The sequence below is a fragment of the Carica papaya genome, chromosome 2, assembly GCF_054855325.1.
Source record: "Carica papaya isolate Zhongbai chromosome 2, ASM5485532v1, whole genome shotgun sequence".
In the NCBI taxonomy this organism is placed as follows: domain Eukaryota; kingdom Viridiplantae; phylum Streptophyta; class Magnoliopsida; order Brassicales; family Caricaceae; genus Carica; species Carica papaya.
The window spans coordinates 4,773,817-4,788,449 of NC_142310.1; the positions used below are offsets into that span (position 1 = coordinate 4,773,817).

The 14,633-nt window shown below is 33.7% G+C and overlaps 2 protein-coding genes across 6 annotated transcripts; both read right to left on the reverse strand.

Moving 5' to 3' along the window:
• Nucleotides 1–498: 498 nt before the first annotated feature.
• DHS (deoxyhypusine synthase) lies at nt 499–4,622 on the reverse strand. Of its 3 annotated transcripts, XM_088212855.1 has the most exons (8): nt 4,457–4,622; nt 4,152–4,381; nt 3,877–4,044; nt 2,950–3,168; nt 2,246–2,332; nt 1,465–1,570; nt 1,148–1,383; nt 499–1,000 (listed from the first exon to the last, which is right to left on the reverse strand). In XM_088212855.1, exons 2-8 carry the CDS (start codon nt 4,344–4,346, stop codon nt 908–910), a joined length of 1,104 nt encoding a protein of 367 aa, XP_088068981.1. In that variant the 5' UTR covers nt 4,347–4,381; nt 4,457–4,622; the 3' UTR covers nt 499–907. The 3 variants fall into 3 exon arrangements, with proteins under 3 accessions (XP_088068981.1, XP_088068980.1, XP_088068982.1); XM_088212854.1 differs by having other exon boundaries at nt 4,152–4,621; XM_088212856.1 differs by lacking the exon at nt 3,877–4,044 and having other exon boundaries at nt 4,152–4,621.
• Nucleotides 4,623–5,537: 915 nt separating this feature from the next.
• On the reverse strand, nt 5,538–14,589 carry GC1 (guanylyl cyclase 1). Of its 3 annotated transcripts, XM_022048311.2 has the most exons (11): nt 14,411–14,589; nt 13,526–13,649; nt 13,342–13,427; nt 12,602–12,726; nt 12,027–12,138; nt 9,122–9,196; nt 8,625–8,713; nt 7,954–8,015; nt 7,271–7,343; nt 6,815–6,890; nt 5,538–5,842 (listed from the first exon to the last, which is right to left on the reverse strand). In XM_022048311.2, the coding sequence occupies exons 2-11, from the start codon at nt 13,557–13,559 to the stop codon at nt 5,795–5,797; spliced, it is 780 nt and encodes a 259-aa protein (XP_021904003.1). In that variant the 5' UTR covers nt 13,560–13,649; nt 14,411–14,589; the 3' UTR covers nt 5,538–5,794. The 3 variants fall into 3 exon arrangements, with proteins under 3 accessions (XP_021904003.1, XP_021904002.1, XP_088068983.1); XM_022048310.2 differs by having other exon boundaries at nt 13,342–13,649; XM_088212857.1 differs by lacking the exon at nt 7,271–7,343 and having other exon boundaries at nt 13,342–13,649.
• Between the last annotated feature and the right edge of the window lie 44 nt (nt 14,590–14,633).

The window sequence follows — 14,633 nt, forward strand, 5'->3', positions numbered from 1 at the left end:
AAAAAGAGAGGAATAGAAAAGCATTTGAGTGTATTGAGAGTAATACGTTGAGAGAGAGATGATTACATGGTTTTAATTTTTAGTTTTTGAATTATGATATTTATGAAGTGAAAGATTTTGAGCATATGGATAATTTATACCAGAATTTTAATATTTTGTAAATAAGTTGTATCTCTTGTGCTATAAATTTAAAAGACAATTTATATTTTTTATTTAAAAAAATTAGTACTTGTATTTCTTCATGTTTAGATTCATTTAAGTATCAGAAAGTGTTATAAATAAGGAAAAATTACAATTTCAGCATTTAAATGATTTAATTTCATTGCAACATTATAATAACTTAAGCACATAACAAGGACCAAAATATTATGTAAAATAGCAAAATGTTACGACTATAAAGAAATGCACAAATACTTAATTGCAGTAAATCAATCACTGAAAGTAAAACTATACTTGGAGCTGTTAATTTTGATAGATGATGACTGAATTCAGAAAGGGTTCGTCAAAATGCACCACTATATATAACAAAGCAAAAGCAAAACCACCAAAGAGCACATCAAGTGCAGTTACAGATAACAAATTGGAAGGACATGAAAAGCAGTGTTCTGGCGGGATGTGCCCACAATGCCAAAAGATACCTTCATGAGTTCATGTACTGCAATAAAAGTAAACAGTACTACAGATAACTCAAAAGAGAGACGATACTGATTATCAATACTTGTTTTTTGCCGCCAACAATATCAGTCATCCATCTTCTCAATGCCGAATCCATCATAGCCTGCAGTGTTGTCAACACCACACAGGCCAGCCATGTACCATCTGTTGTAACTCTGATCCTCTTCAAATAGTAAGAGGCAATTAAAATAAATATATGAAAAAGCCAATTAGTAGCTTCACTGGTATAAATCTAGAGTGTGTTGGTTTCAAGAGGAATTTTTTCTTTTGTGGCAAATGTCTCTGCAACCAGCAGAGGGAAAGCAATAGTTGCATCACAATGTACCTATTTAAATTGATCAACCAAAGGAAAGAAAATATCAGAAGTTTTCAAGAACTGAAAAGGAAAAATGGAAATGGAAGCAAAATAGCAAGGGCGAGGAATGTGTGAGAAACAGCAATGAGCAAACAGGCAGGATATATAAAATGATACCTTGACGGTTTTGGCAGAACCTCGAATTTTACCCCATGACACAGCCTCATCAGGGCGAGCTCCAGAATCACTCCCATCAAACTCTTGTGCTGTATTGATAAATACAGCATAATCCGCACCATTGCGCATCATATTGGCATTACAGATGTGATGCTTTGGCAATCCTCCTCCCAGAATTATCATTCCTGTTTTTCTGGGACTTGCATGGACGGCTTCACCATTCATAGCTCTAATATCTGTTCAAGTTGTTAGCCAGGTTCAGATTTATAAATCAGGGTGTAAACTGCCAACATGACATGGTATTGAATAACAGGTACCTTGCACTATGTCAATGATCAAGCTTGAGCTGCGAAAAGAATGGAAATACAACATGTCCCCCAAAGAGCCATCTGTTAAGCCTGGACAGAAGACTGGAATTTCATTCTGCAAAAGATCCATGGAGAACAAAATGAACTTAGTAAAATACTTATCATGGTTTTAGACAGAAGCCTTCATAGACAACAATTCATTGTTGTAGACTAATGTTTGAAGAGTTCAAAAGTTTCTCTCTCAAAAGTTGGCTACTTATGGATGACTGTCAATAAGTCTGCAACATCCACATCAATAAAGACTTGATAAAAATTTAAACTAAACATACCAAAATTTCAAACTTTTTCAAGTGAAAAGTGCATGAATGGTCCACCAAATGGTTGCTCAGAAGTCAGCACCAGAACATTCTTTGATTTTGTAGGTTACTTAGAGAAATCTATAGAATAAACGAACATTGAAGTTACAAGAAGTTTTTTGAAGAACTTTCATAAAACTTTGGAATACAACTCAAGTTTCTTGACAACTCATCATGGAAATTTCAATTTTTTTCTACTCTTTACAGATTACAATCTCAAAATAGAATTTGAGAAATAAAATCACAAGTTTTACCAAGTAAAGATTTTGGAGCAATTATACCACGTATTATAATGATAACATTATGTATACTATTAGGCCACTTACTACAATGAGAAGTATTAACACTTTGTACACGGTGAAGCCAGGTTGAGAACAAAAATAAAAAAAGACATTGTGCACAAAGATTTGCACTAAGTTCAATTGAACTCTTACCTTGTATGCCCAGTAAAGATATGAACTCTCATGGTTGATTTCCTTCCCTAAACGAGCAATGACCTTAGATGGCGTCCATGCTACATTCTGTTGAATTGAAAACGAAAAATTAAAACAAAGACAGAATAACATTACTTTAGCAACAGTTTCCTGAAAAAACATGGCAGAGGTTCGGTTCCACAAGACATGAGAAAATTCCAGGAGGCAGAAAGAAATTACGTAATGCGAAAATGCTATTTCAACATTTTGTCAATGTATTTGACAGTTCAACAGCGACAAGCTAAATTTATAATCAGAGATCATAAGCTCGTGCCCCAGACAACCAACAAAATAATAAAAGAGAAAGTACTTATTGGCCGGGAAATTTGGATCTAGCAGGACTCATGTAAATAGATAGAAAGTCTTTTTTGTATGTGGTTCGAATAGGGCACTGCTTGATATGTAAGGCACAACCCCGCTTATGATGTTCATATAGGCAAACAAATACAAAAAGCAAGATTTTAGAAAAAATTGATTCTTTCTTTTCGTGTAGTCCTTGAAACAAACCCAGAGGTCCCGACTGAAACCTCATATTTCCATGAAAGATCTGTCAAAGGAAACATCAACGATTTGCAAGAAGTTGGAAAATGTATAAATAGCGCGAAGAGAGGAAACAAGAAAGAAAAAAGAAAATAATTGCACCCATTAATGATGCAAAGAAATACCTCTTCAACCTGTTCTTTCAACATCTGGTCAAAAATTGGAATAATCCAATCCTCAAATTTGCAGTAGTTTTCATTTGGAACCAACAAGTTACCAATGCGGTTCAATCCTTTTGATCGCAAAAGAGCTCCAGGTAGAGAAAAATCACCTTTGTACGTGGGTGCAAGGCATTTTATTAGATCTTCCTCCACACCACCCGCAGTAGTAACCACAACATCAACCTGCAGCAGGTCCAAAAGCTATCACACAAATGTCCTATTCATAACCATTATTTCATTCATTGGTTCTTTATAGTTAGCAATATAATTCCCAGAACATTAATGACAATCATAGGAAGACTGCAGACTATGCATCAGAGCCTACTAGCAGAATTAATACTCCCTAGGCAAGAAAAGAACAAAATAACTATACTATATTTCTTTGTTTATGCGCAAGGATAGTACAATGCTACATTGAACAAATGAGTTTAAATTCTTTATTTATAACTCGAGCGCTCAGTAGTAGAACAGTATATACTAGATTCACAAAGCTAACATGAGAGAGTGCACAATTAAGATTGTCAAAGATACTTTGTCTAGCTGCACCAGAAAGATGGCGAGAGAATATCTAAGCCGCTAAAGATTTTTTTTTTTTTTTTAAAAAAAAAAAAAAAACTCATTTCGTTAACAAAGAACAATAACATTAGAGCCAGCTTTTACTCTTCCATACTAACTGTCTCTTCTGTTTCATTGAATACTCAATATCATTCCAGTTACACCAAAGAAAATTACCACATTCATTTCCTTCATCTTCTTACTTTCTTAAATGGACCATGACTCCACAACATATAAACGGCATTTATGATCCTCTTTTAAGCAATTAAACCAGACAGAAGTTTCTGATATAAGAAAGAAGAGTAGAAAAAGTCAGCATAGAGGCATGTCACTGACCATACGATGTTGAACAAGATAGCGAATTGTATCCCTAACACCAGAAGAAATAAGATTTGAAGTAAAACCCAAAAACACTTTACACCTCACAGACTCTCTGTAAGCCTGGTCCCTCTCCTGCTCACTACAATCCTCTGTCACACTTTCATCAGCAAGCCTCCAGTCTAGCTTCAATTCCAACCACAAACACAAAGTTACAGAACTTTGTTTAAAATTACACAAGAAAACAGAAAAGCCCAGAAGTAAAAAAAAGATGGAGAGACAAACGATCAAACCATCTGATTGACGACTTCAATGGCGTCCCCGAGATTGGAAGCTTGAAACCCAGTTGTGATCATGGATTTGAGAAGCTGGGGATAGTTCACTCCTTCGTTGAAATCGTAGCCTTCGATCTTAGCGCACTTGCCCTCCAGAGATTCCGATTCCTTGAATGCTGCTGCGTGAGCCGAAGAGAGAGCGAGATTCTCCATTGCAATTCCAATTTATTTTTCTTTTCCTTTTCTCGCTGCTATGGTAAAGAAGATGATTGAGTACAAACCAAAAGATTGGTGGTAATTAGGGCTAGGGTTTGAGTACAAACCAAAGATGAGAAGTTGGAACTTAACAAGTTTTCTAACTAGTCAAAAACTGTATTCTGTCTCCGCAACTGTGAAGTTCTTCATAAGTTTTGAGAGGAGACGGGAAAGAGCTTTGTTTCTTTTAAGGGAAAAGAAGGGGAGGGAATGGGAAGATCACATTTACAAGACGTGTTTTACCTTTTTTTCTGAATAGTATGTATTGAATAACATGGTTTACCTTTACTCAATGATGAATACATATGTTAATGTATAATTAAATTATATAAAATTAACAAAGTTGTATATATATGTTTAATAGTTTTAATAAAAAATTGAAATTTATTCTAAACATAAACTAAATCTTATTTTTAAAACTTTATCAATTGTAGTTTTCTAATATGTAAATTTTAACTTTTTTTTTTTAAAAAAAAATAAATTCTAAAAATAAACAAATAATATTTAAAAGGATGGTAATCACAATTCAAACTATTTAAATATAATTTCAATTAAATTACGTGTTCTAATTATATTAGAACATCTGTTATAGTCAATGATTATTTAAATAATTTTTAATTTACAATATCTATTGTAATTATAATTTTATTAAAATTATAAATAAACTCCATGGACCAATTTAATAATCTCACACACCTATACAACAAACAAAATAATTATACGTATATATTTTAAATAAAAAATTAATATTTTTATCAAAATAAGTAGTACACATATATCAATCACGATATTATATAAATAATTTTTAAATAAGAAAACATAAAAATATAATTTAACTTAAAGAAACAATATCTTGTAAAAAAATAAATGTATCAATTATTTAATTAATCAATATTTAAATATAAAAAAAAATTTAAAAGATAATATTAAAGCAACTAATTATTACTCTTAGAATAGAAATATTAGATTCCAATATTATATCATCTAACTTTATGTTTAGAATAAATATTAAAAATTTACACTAACTTTAATAATAAGATGATAAATTTTCTCAACAAAATTAAGAATATGAATCATTGAAGAGATGAAGTACTTTATCCCCACTGAAACTTTCACACTCGTATCAAGGAAAGAAATACACAGAGAGCATGGAAAAAAGAGGGTAATCCACTCATGATGGTACAACAATAAACACATATTTGGAGAAAATTTACAATTTCAGAAAAAAGGGATTAGATAGATGAAAACCTATTATACACAAATGAGTAATTATCCCCGTCAAGAGTCTGACGCATTAGCCGGTGTTGGAAGGAAATACTAACTACCACTACCATTTAGGTTCACGCAGTATACACAACTTTGTACTATGTGCAAAGTATGAGCAAGAAAAAAGCTCTCATAGATTGCTATAGACACGTTGACTTGTTCTGTTTCTCAATCTTCCCTAATGATATCTGCATGAAATATCAAGTCATAAGAGTTTCTTTCAAATTCCAGGTATGTTCTATAGACAGGAGAACAAAATATAAATAAAAAGTAGCATTCTTTTTCTAAATTAGTTCAATTTTCTTCTATCTATTTTTTTTTGCAATAGCAATATAAATTTATTATTGTCAAATAAGAGATACAAGAAAAAATATTTAATTACATATCAAATATATAAATATATAAATGATAACTAAATTTTCTATATCAAATAATTATAATCTATGAATAAAATAAGAATAAAATATATCTGAGACAAATGAAACATAAGAGTTATGTTTCTAGGAAGCAATTTCTTCCATCTAATAATGGCCTCGTTGATAAAAGCCAATTTAAGAGGTTCCCATGCCACGCAAGCATACAGACAAAACAATGAACAGGACATTGACTTCAAAATGCAGATTTTTTTTAAACGTAAAATTAGCCCAAACCTAAGTTTAAACAGTTTAAACACAGACCATCTCACATGGAGGTGGCTGGAACTAACCACCTAGCGAGGTGCTGGTGGTTAAATGCACATGAACCAAAGAAAATTGCTTTTTCCATTCAATTTGCACAGGGATAAACAACAAAATTTCTAGCATTCAGATCCCAGAATATCAACAAAAACCAAATGCATGAATTGCATTCCCGGAACTAAAAATGATGTGGCATTTTCCAAGTACTCAGCATTTGGCCCCTCAAGAATCAGGGCTCAAGAATAACTATTGGCGTCTTAAGATTAGAAATAGTTACTGTCAAGAGCATTATTTTGGATAAGCCAGATGATACTACTCATTAAGCAGAGGAAAACTATGAGCATTGGCAGAAAAATAGGGACGAATTATTTATACAGTTAAAATGTTGCACATATTGAGTTGCATCGCTTTGTCATATAGAGAACGAGTATTCTGGTGAAAGTTCAAAAGAAAAAAAATCTTCTGCGAGGTAAGTAAAATTACCAGTAGTAGGTCCTCGTCAGTCCCAAATGATTTGCGTGCCTCTTCGAGGCATTTTGATGAGACTCTCTCATGTTTCCTGCATAAAATTTTTATCACTTCATAAATTCTTAAAAATATATTATTGACAGTTAAAAATAAAGGCAAATTGAATTTTATCCAAGCCAACTAGTTCAAATACTAATGTGTTTCCTGCTACCCAATAGGATGGTTCCATCTGGTTTGACTTCTTCGTAGCAATCCCAAATACCCAGGAAAACATAAATAATACATTCTGAATATTTCCCCATGGCTCAAAATATTTGATCACATCATTTTCCTTTATATATTGACAGAACAAACCATAACTTCTACACTCCTCTCGGTATTGACAGATTTTCCAAGTTTCTTCCCATGCTTTTGATGAAGATAAATAACGGAAACTACTGATGTTATTGATCAAATGACATCAATAGGTACCTAGAACTGGCAGGATCTCTAATCTCAAACTCATCTGCCCCGGCATCATAGCCACATATCACCACATAGTGACCTAACAGGAACATCATATCTAGTTAGTAATACATAAGTAGCTCAAACAAACAAACTTAAGGACATTATTTGTAAGGAAATAGCAAACATTATGACAGAGAACCCTAGATGTAGGCACTGGAAAAGGAAAAGAAGACTTAAATACTTAATGGTAATATTAAAAGTCTGCTATTGAAGTCATATTTGCAGAGCATAAAGAACTTAGAATTATGAAATATGGCAGCGAGAGAAAAAAAGTACTTGCCAGCTTTAAGCATAAGGATTGAAAGCACTCAAATTTGATAGGGAAAATAATTAAAACAACACAAATTAGTTGAACTGTAACATATGAGCTTCAGGATGTCCAACCTTCTACCTATAAATAACAGATATATACAGATAACCATCTATCTATAAATAACAGATATATACAGTAAAAAAGTATCACAAATTCCCCCCGTAGCATTCAACAAAGAAAGTAGCTGATTTTGTCAACCAAAAATAAGTCCCTTGAGTAAAAAGGGCAATTGACATTTGCTTCCACTAAAACATTCTGAGTAAATTGTCAACTTGTAGTAATTCCATTTTGTATTAAAGAATCACAAAAAACATTGGAGAGTGCCACTTCTCACCAGTGTAGCCTGAGTTGCTGCCCTGAAAGCTTGAGAGAATAAGATCTTCCACCCAAGAATGACTGCAAAAATAAAGTTTGCACAAGAACTAAAAATTAGTAATTTTTGTTTTTTTGAAATAAAAAAATTAGTAAATTCTTGATTGTTTACATATTAATAATCCTAGTGTAGGAAGGAGCCAAACGTCAAAATTTATGTGCATGGGCCAAAGACTAACAAAGCAAGGGAAATTAATAAAGAGGAGATACGATGAGGGTACTTTCAGCAAAACAAAATGCCGATGTGTTTAGAAATACTGAAAATATATGAATGTTTATGGGTGCTCCCCGAAAAATAAAAAGTCAGGTGTAAGAAAGTCACTGAAAGTGTACAGTAGGAAGAAAGGTAAAAGTATAAATAGGTGGAGTGAAGTGGACAATTTTGTTTCTCAGTCACAGCAAGGTTTTTGGCTTAATTCGGTTATAACCAAAAGGATGCGCCTAACTGAAAGGTGCGCCTTCTGTGCCTATATAAATGGCTCATGGTAGGAAGGAAAGACAGATCCAATTTTGGATTCAAATTCTTTCTCAATTCAAATTCTCTCTCAATTTTGAATTCAGTTACACCAAAGCTTGAAGACTATACCAGTAAATAAAAACAAAACGAAGATAAAAACTAAAAACTAACTTTACCTCAATTTGTACTGGTCAACTAGCACAATAGCAATATAATTCCCTGACAAAATCAATTGAGAAATTTCTTTTGCGTTAATTGACCTGCACTGTAGGAAGATTTTGTTTATTGACTAATTCCAAACCATAGTAAGGAAAAGATCGCGCATGAAACCAAAAGATCAAGAAAGAACCAAACTTGGCATATACTAACATAAATTTATCTGCAGTGTTTTGACATAAAGCTCCCAAAACGTTCAACACATTTAAGAATATTACTCCAAATACCTTACATTTTAATTTTCAAGGAAGCCTTAAAACAGTTATTACAAATCTGGAAGAGGAAAACCTGTTTTAAAGTAATGAAAGCATCAAATTTCTTTAGACAATAATTTTGTGAATCTCTATCTAGAAATAAGTTTGTAGAAATTGAATGTGGCAAATAAAAAACATCTTCGTTATCGGGAATAAAAGAACAAATAGCAGAAAGAATCCATATTTCAATTAATGGATTATACCTGGATATTTATTCCAGCTTCTAGTGCTTTTTGGAATAGCATATCAACTCGGACCAGATCAGTTGGCAATTGCTCCTGCCGAATATTTAGATTAACTTCATCAACAACTGTTAACATCAAGTATCATGAAAAATGTTCATAAAACATTCACAAACTATAACTAACCTAAATATCATGAACGGAACAATTAACTAATTCTTGAGAAGTTCAAAAATTTAACCATTAAGGTTACAACAACTCATCCCGTTGTGGCTAAGATAAAACTAGCAGTCCCCTAGAGATTATTGTGAACATTGGTTATAATCGCTAATAGTATAAAGTCTAAAATAATGTAATGATCCTGGCGAGGATAGCCAGAAATTGACATTCCTAAGCACATTATTATTTTAACATCTAACTTTAGTATGAACTCCCTAAGGGAGGAAATCTGACAGTTTAAAATGATGTAACAGTTTCGGTGATGAAAGTCAGACATTAATATTCCTAGGCACATAACTTTGCTAAGGTTTTGGACAATATTATTATTGGTGAATCACAACATGCTTTTGTGGGTGGCAGACAAATTTTAGATGCAACCCCGATTGTCAATGAAATTGTTGACAATCGGTTAAACAAGAAAAGGAAAGGGGTGCTATGTAAACTTGACATGGAAAAAGTCTACGATCATGTTAATTGGGCTTTTGTTGACTACATGCTTATGAGATTAGGCTTTGGAGACAATGGAGAAGATAGATTAAAGCATGCATTACAACGACTTCCTATGCTGTTTTGATCAATTGGGGACCTCTACCTTTTTCCGGACTTCTAGAGGCCTAAGACAAGAGGATCCGTTATCCCCATTTCTCTTTATTGTGGAAATGGAAGCTCTCAACAGAATGTTAGTGAAAGTAAGAGAACATAATCTGTTCCAGGACTTGAGCGTGGGCAAGGGGGATGTTAGAGAGGAGGTGACACACTTTTTTTTCACTGATGATGTGTTGTTATTCTGTGAACCTGAGAAGAAAGCGTTATTGAGTATAAGATGTGTTCTGATGGGTATTCAGGTGGTCTTAAGGCTTAACATCAACCTAACAAAATTAGAACTTGTCAGACTTGTAGGGGCAAAGGACCAGGAGGGACTGGCTAGAGTTCTGTGGTGTAATGTGACTAAGTTGTCCATCAAATACCTGGGCATGCCTTTGGGAGCTAATTACAAGGACTCCAAGACTTGGGAACCAGTGATTAATAGATTTGAACAGAGACTTGCTGGTGGAAAAAGAGCTTACTGTCAAAAGGTGGAAGACTCACTCTTGTAATGAGCACTTTGTGCAATCTACCTATTTATTACTTGTCTATTTTAACCATCCCAAGCAGTGTTGCAAGTAAATAGGAGTCAATGCAATGCAGATTTCTATGGGGAGATGTGGAATATAAAAGAAATTTTCATCTGGTTGCTTGGAATGAATTGAAGAAACCTATGTCCCATGATGGGTTGGGCATCTGGTCGATGATTGAAATGAATGCAGCGTCACAAGGGAAATGGTTGTGGTGATTCATGAATGAGGAGAATGCTTTCTGGAAAAGAGTCATTACTTCAAAATTTGGATTGGAGGAGAGAGGTTGGCTCATCTGTGGGGCCATGCACTCTCATAATAAAAGTTTATGGAAAAAGATCGAGGATGGTAAGGAGAGTTTCTTGAGATATACTCGCTGGAATGTGGGAAGGGGCAACATAATCAGATTTTGGGAAGATCAATGGGTAGAAGGTGGCTTGCTTAAAGATCAATTTCCGCAGATTTATGATATTGCCCAAAATAAGGGAGTGGGGGTCTGTGACTGTTTGTGAGGGAGGCTGATAGGGGTGGGGTGTGGCAGGTGTTTGGTGTTAAGAAACCTGAATGATTAAGAGATAAATGAGTATGAGAAGCTGATGAGAGCTTTATCACTTGCATCCCCTGGTAACAATAATGATATACCTCGATGGACGCTCCCGAAAAGTGGGTCTTTCACAGGAAAATTTGGTACAATGGGCTCTTACAGAGTGCGGATAATATTGATCCCTTCCCGTATAAACAATATGGAAGGTCAAAATTCAACCTCAAATTTCTTTGTGTGGGAGGTTAGTAGAGACTGCATTCTAAAAATTGATAAATTGAGGAGGAGGAAATTGGTTCTGGTTAATGCATGCTATATCTGCAAGCAGGTAGAGGAGAGCTGCAATCATCTTTTATTGTGGTGCCCTATGGTGTACTTGTTATGGACCATGGTGTATAATTCGATTGGGATAAGTTGAGTAACAGTGGGTTCGGTTAAGGAAGAGTTATGGGCTTGGGAATACCTTAAAGACAGATGTATCTTTGCTGATCTGATTCGGCTTACACTTATTTGGACTATTTGGGAGGAAATGAATAGAAGGGCGTTTGATGGCATTGATGATGTAAAGAGTTTTGATGTTCTTAAAAACAGATAGTTTAGGATCCTAGGATTTTTGTTGATGAGCCATCCTCATGTGTTTTGTGAGACTCTTTTTGAAGTAAGTGTTTTGTGAGACTCTTAAGAGTCCTGTTTTGTGCGGAGGACTGAACTGTAAATAACTGTACATGAATTCCACCCCTTGGTGCTTATACTAATATACATTTATACTTTTTATTTGAAAAAATATATTCCTAGGCACATTATTATTTTGACATCTAACTTTAATATGACCCCATTCGGGGGTTTAGAGAGTAAGTATCATGTTATATATGTTTCTTTTGCATATACATACATTAAAAGAAAAGTTAAAAAATATTATCCGAGAAACAGCCACCTAGAAATCTGAATTGCTGGAACAAACTGATAAGTGAGTTATAACTTTATATAACAAGAGAACTCTCAAAAGAAAAAAAAAAAGGAGCAAACATTTCCATCTATATGTCAAAATCACCTTGTAAAATGTCTCAACAGAGTAATTTGGGTTTGCTCCAAATGTTATGGTGAAATAGGAAAATCTAACAGAAAACTTCTGCAGTAAATATGCCAGATCAACAGTCCAAATGCTGCAAACAGGATGGCAAGAATGAGAATAATCAAAGACCTGTTATATAGCTTGTATTAAATGTGTCTCTAATCTGTCTTCTGCATGCAAAAGTTCACCATCCAATAAATATAGACCGGCAGCTTAAAAGATACTCCCGCATCTAACTTGTGAAAAAGTTAGGACTGATAACAAGATACTGATCAATATAAGAAACAAATACTGCCAAGGTTTTAGAATTTCATGAATCATGAAAATAAGTTAATCTGTCAGCCAATCTAGCGCCAAATCTGATTTGTTTTAACATAAATTTCCTAGGATCAGAAAGACAGGGTTGCTCAAAAAGAAGTCATAGCATTTTAATTTTAATTAAACTCCAACGTTAACATTGTTACATTATCATAAACTAGATTATTCAATAATCAGGTTTCAAAAGAAAACAATCTAAATGAATAGATGATTCAACTCAGCAGAGAAGACTGAACCTGGTTGTCCCACATAGATCTGCCAAGTCCTGGATATTGCAATCATCAATTCCCATTGTTCTTAGAACCATCAAAACACAAGCAAGGCCACAATCCCAAGAGCATAGCTGGTTAATATGTGGAACCTATAAGCAGCAAAACAAGTTAACTTCATACATATACCAGAAAAGAAACTACACAAAAAATGAAATTGTAACAAGAGGAAGCAACATAAAAATAGGTGAATTATCATTTTAGACTCTAAAATATTTTTTATGTCACAATTAATTCACGAAAATCTTTTTATTACAATTTGGTACTTAAATTTACAGAATTATTTTAAATTGTGCTTCTCTTTATAATTGTAAACATTTTGACAGAAAATGACAATTTTTTTTTTGTTTTCTCATTTTGTATTCGATCAAGTTAAAAAATTATCACAATTAAAGATTAAACCTCAATAAACTTAAATAACCATTAATTTATTCTACTTGAGTCATGTAAATGATAATAACAAACATTAGAGGAAAAAAAAGGTATGCAATGACTTTTTTTAAAATTTTTTTTGTCTAATTCCGGTCCTACATAGAAGTATTAGCTTACTTAAATTATTTTTTATACAAGACAGTAAGATCTTTTGCTATTGCTGTGCAAAATTTTCTCAGAGAAATCACCTAAAAAATTGAAATTGAATTGCAAAATAGCCTATAGTTCAATAACTAAATTAGTGACTTGCCCAATAAAAATTAGCATCTACTCACTTCAACCATGTACGGGCAAGGCAATCCTGCACCCCGAGATTTTCCACTGGTTGACGGCTGGTCAGATGGGCAGCGTTCTAAAATGCCTGCATGATCCAAATCTGATCCATGAGGTTCCACTTCTTCTGTTTTAAGAATCTTGTTTAACAGGAAATATAAAGGCCACATCAGTGACCCGGTTAACCATTGAATGCTCCACGATAGCCAAATCCACTCATTGAACACAGTCCCGCCAGTAATTTGCTCAATCGGACTCCTCTACCAGTCCTCTTAAATGAACTGAGTACTATGCTTGCACCTGATCCAATCTTTAACCAGACAACTAATAAGATTTCTGACATAAAAGGTTGAAATGCAAGAATGTTTGAGAGTATCAATCACTGAGGTTAAATGTCCTCATAGAGCTATCAACCAAACATGCAATGGTAACGGATCTCAGACGGGTAATGCTATCTGCCTTCTTGTTCTACCACTGGAACATGTCAAGCACCAAGTTTGACCATTCTTGGACTAAACCCCAAACACTAATCTCAGAAGTACACAATTATCAACCAGTTAAGACGATCATTGGATTACAGAGAAGAAAACACGACAAAATCAAACTGAAACAGATAACACTCAAATCAATTGTTTCATCAATCAAATTCCTGTCATCATCCAAACAATGCCTACTAGAACTCATGTTCTACAACAAACAAAATCACCTCCAAATGATTATACAAAAAATGATCAAATTTAATTTGAGTCCTCCACCACAATACAGATTCAACAAATTAATCCAGGTTTTCCCCTTCAAACACAAAATTAATCAAAGATTAACTCAAAATTAATCAAGCATATATCATATTCATCAACTAATAATCAATCCATTAAATAAAAATATATATTAGTAATTAATCTATAAGTATCAAAGTTCAGCTAATAAAAACAAATTCCGAACATCTAACAGAACACGAAACCAGAAAAAAAAAAAAAAAAAAAAAAACTTCCTTCAACAAAACTTGTAGTAATTAAGAAGCTTCGTGTTATTTTTGTGTATGTATGGAAAGAAAATATAGAGAAAAGATACCTTTTTAACTTGAAAAGGAAAAGGAGAATATTTTTGGGTTTCGACGAGGGAGAGAAAGACGCTTGTCCGAGAAGGAGAGGGGAGCGAAGAGAAAGCCAAACAGTTGCTCTGATTCTCTCTCTCTCTCTCTCTCTCTCTCTCTCTCTCTCCCCTCCCCCCTCCCCTAATCACCCCTTTTTGTTTAGCGGCCTCCATTTTTGATTAATTATTTTTTATTTATAAC

Excerpts from the sequence above, each read along its gene's own strand:
- DHS (XM_088212855.1), bottom strand. The coding sequence starts at position 4,346 with ATGGAGAATCTCGCTCTCTCTTCGGCTCACGCAGCAGCATTCAAGGAA. Across the intron at positions 4,045-4,151 it reads TTGAAGTCGTCAATCAGATG|CTAGACTGGAGGCTTGCTGA; the intron begins GTTTGATCGTTT and ends TTGGAATTGAAG. Across the intron at positions 2,333-2,949 it reads TGAAAGAACAGGTTGAAGAG|AATGTAGCATGGACGCCATC; the intron begins GTATTTCTTTGC and ends TCAATTCAACAG.
- GC1 (XM_022048310.2), bottom strand. The coding sequence starts at position 13,509 with ATGTGGCCTTTATATTTCCTGTTAAACAAGATTCTTAAAACAGAAGAA. Across the intron at positions 8,714-9,121 it reads AAGCTGGAATAAATATCCAG|TGCAGGTCAATTAACGCAAA; the intron begins GTATAATCCATT and ends ATCTTCCTACAG. Across the intron at positions 8,016-8,624 it reads GTTGACCAGTACAAATTGAG|TCATTCTTGGGTGGAAGATC; the intron begins GTAAAGTTAGTT and ends TTATTTTTGCAG.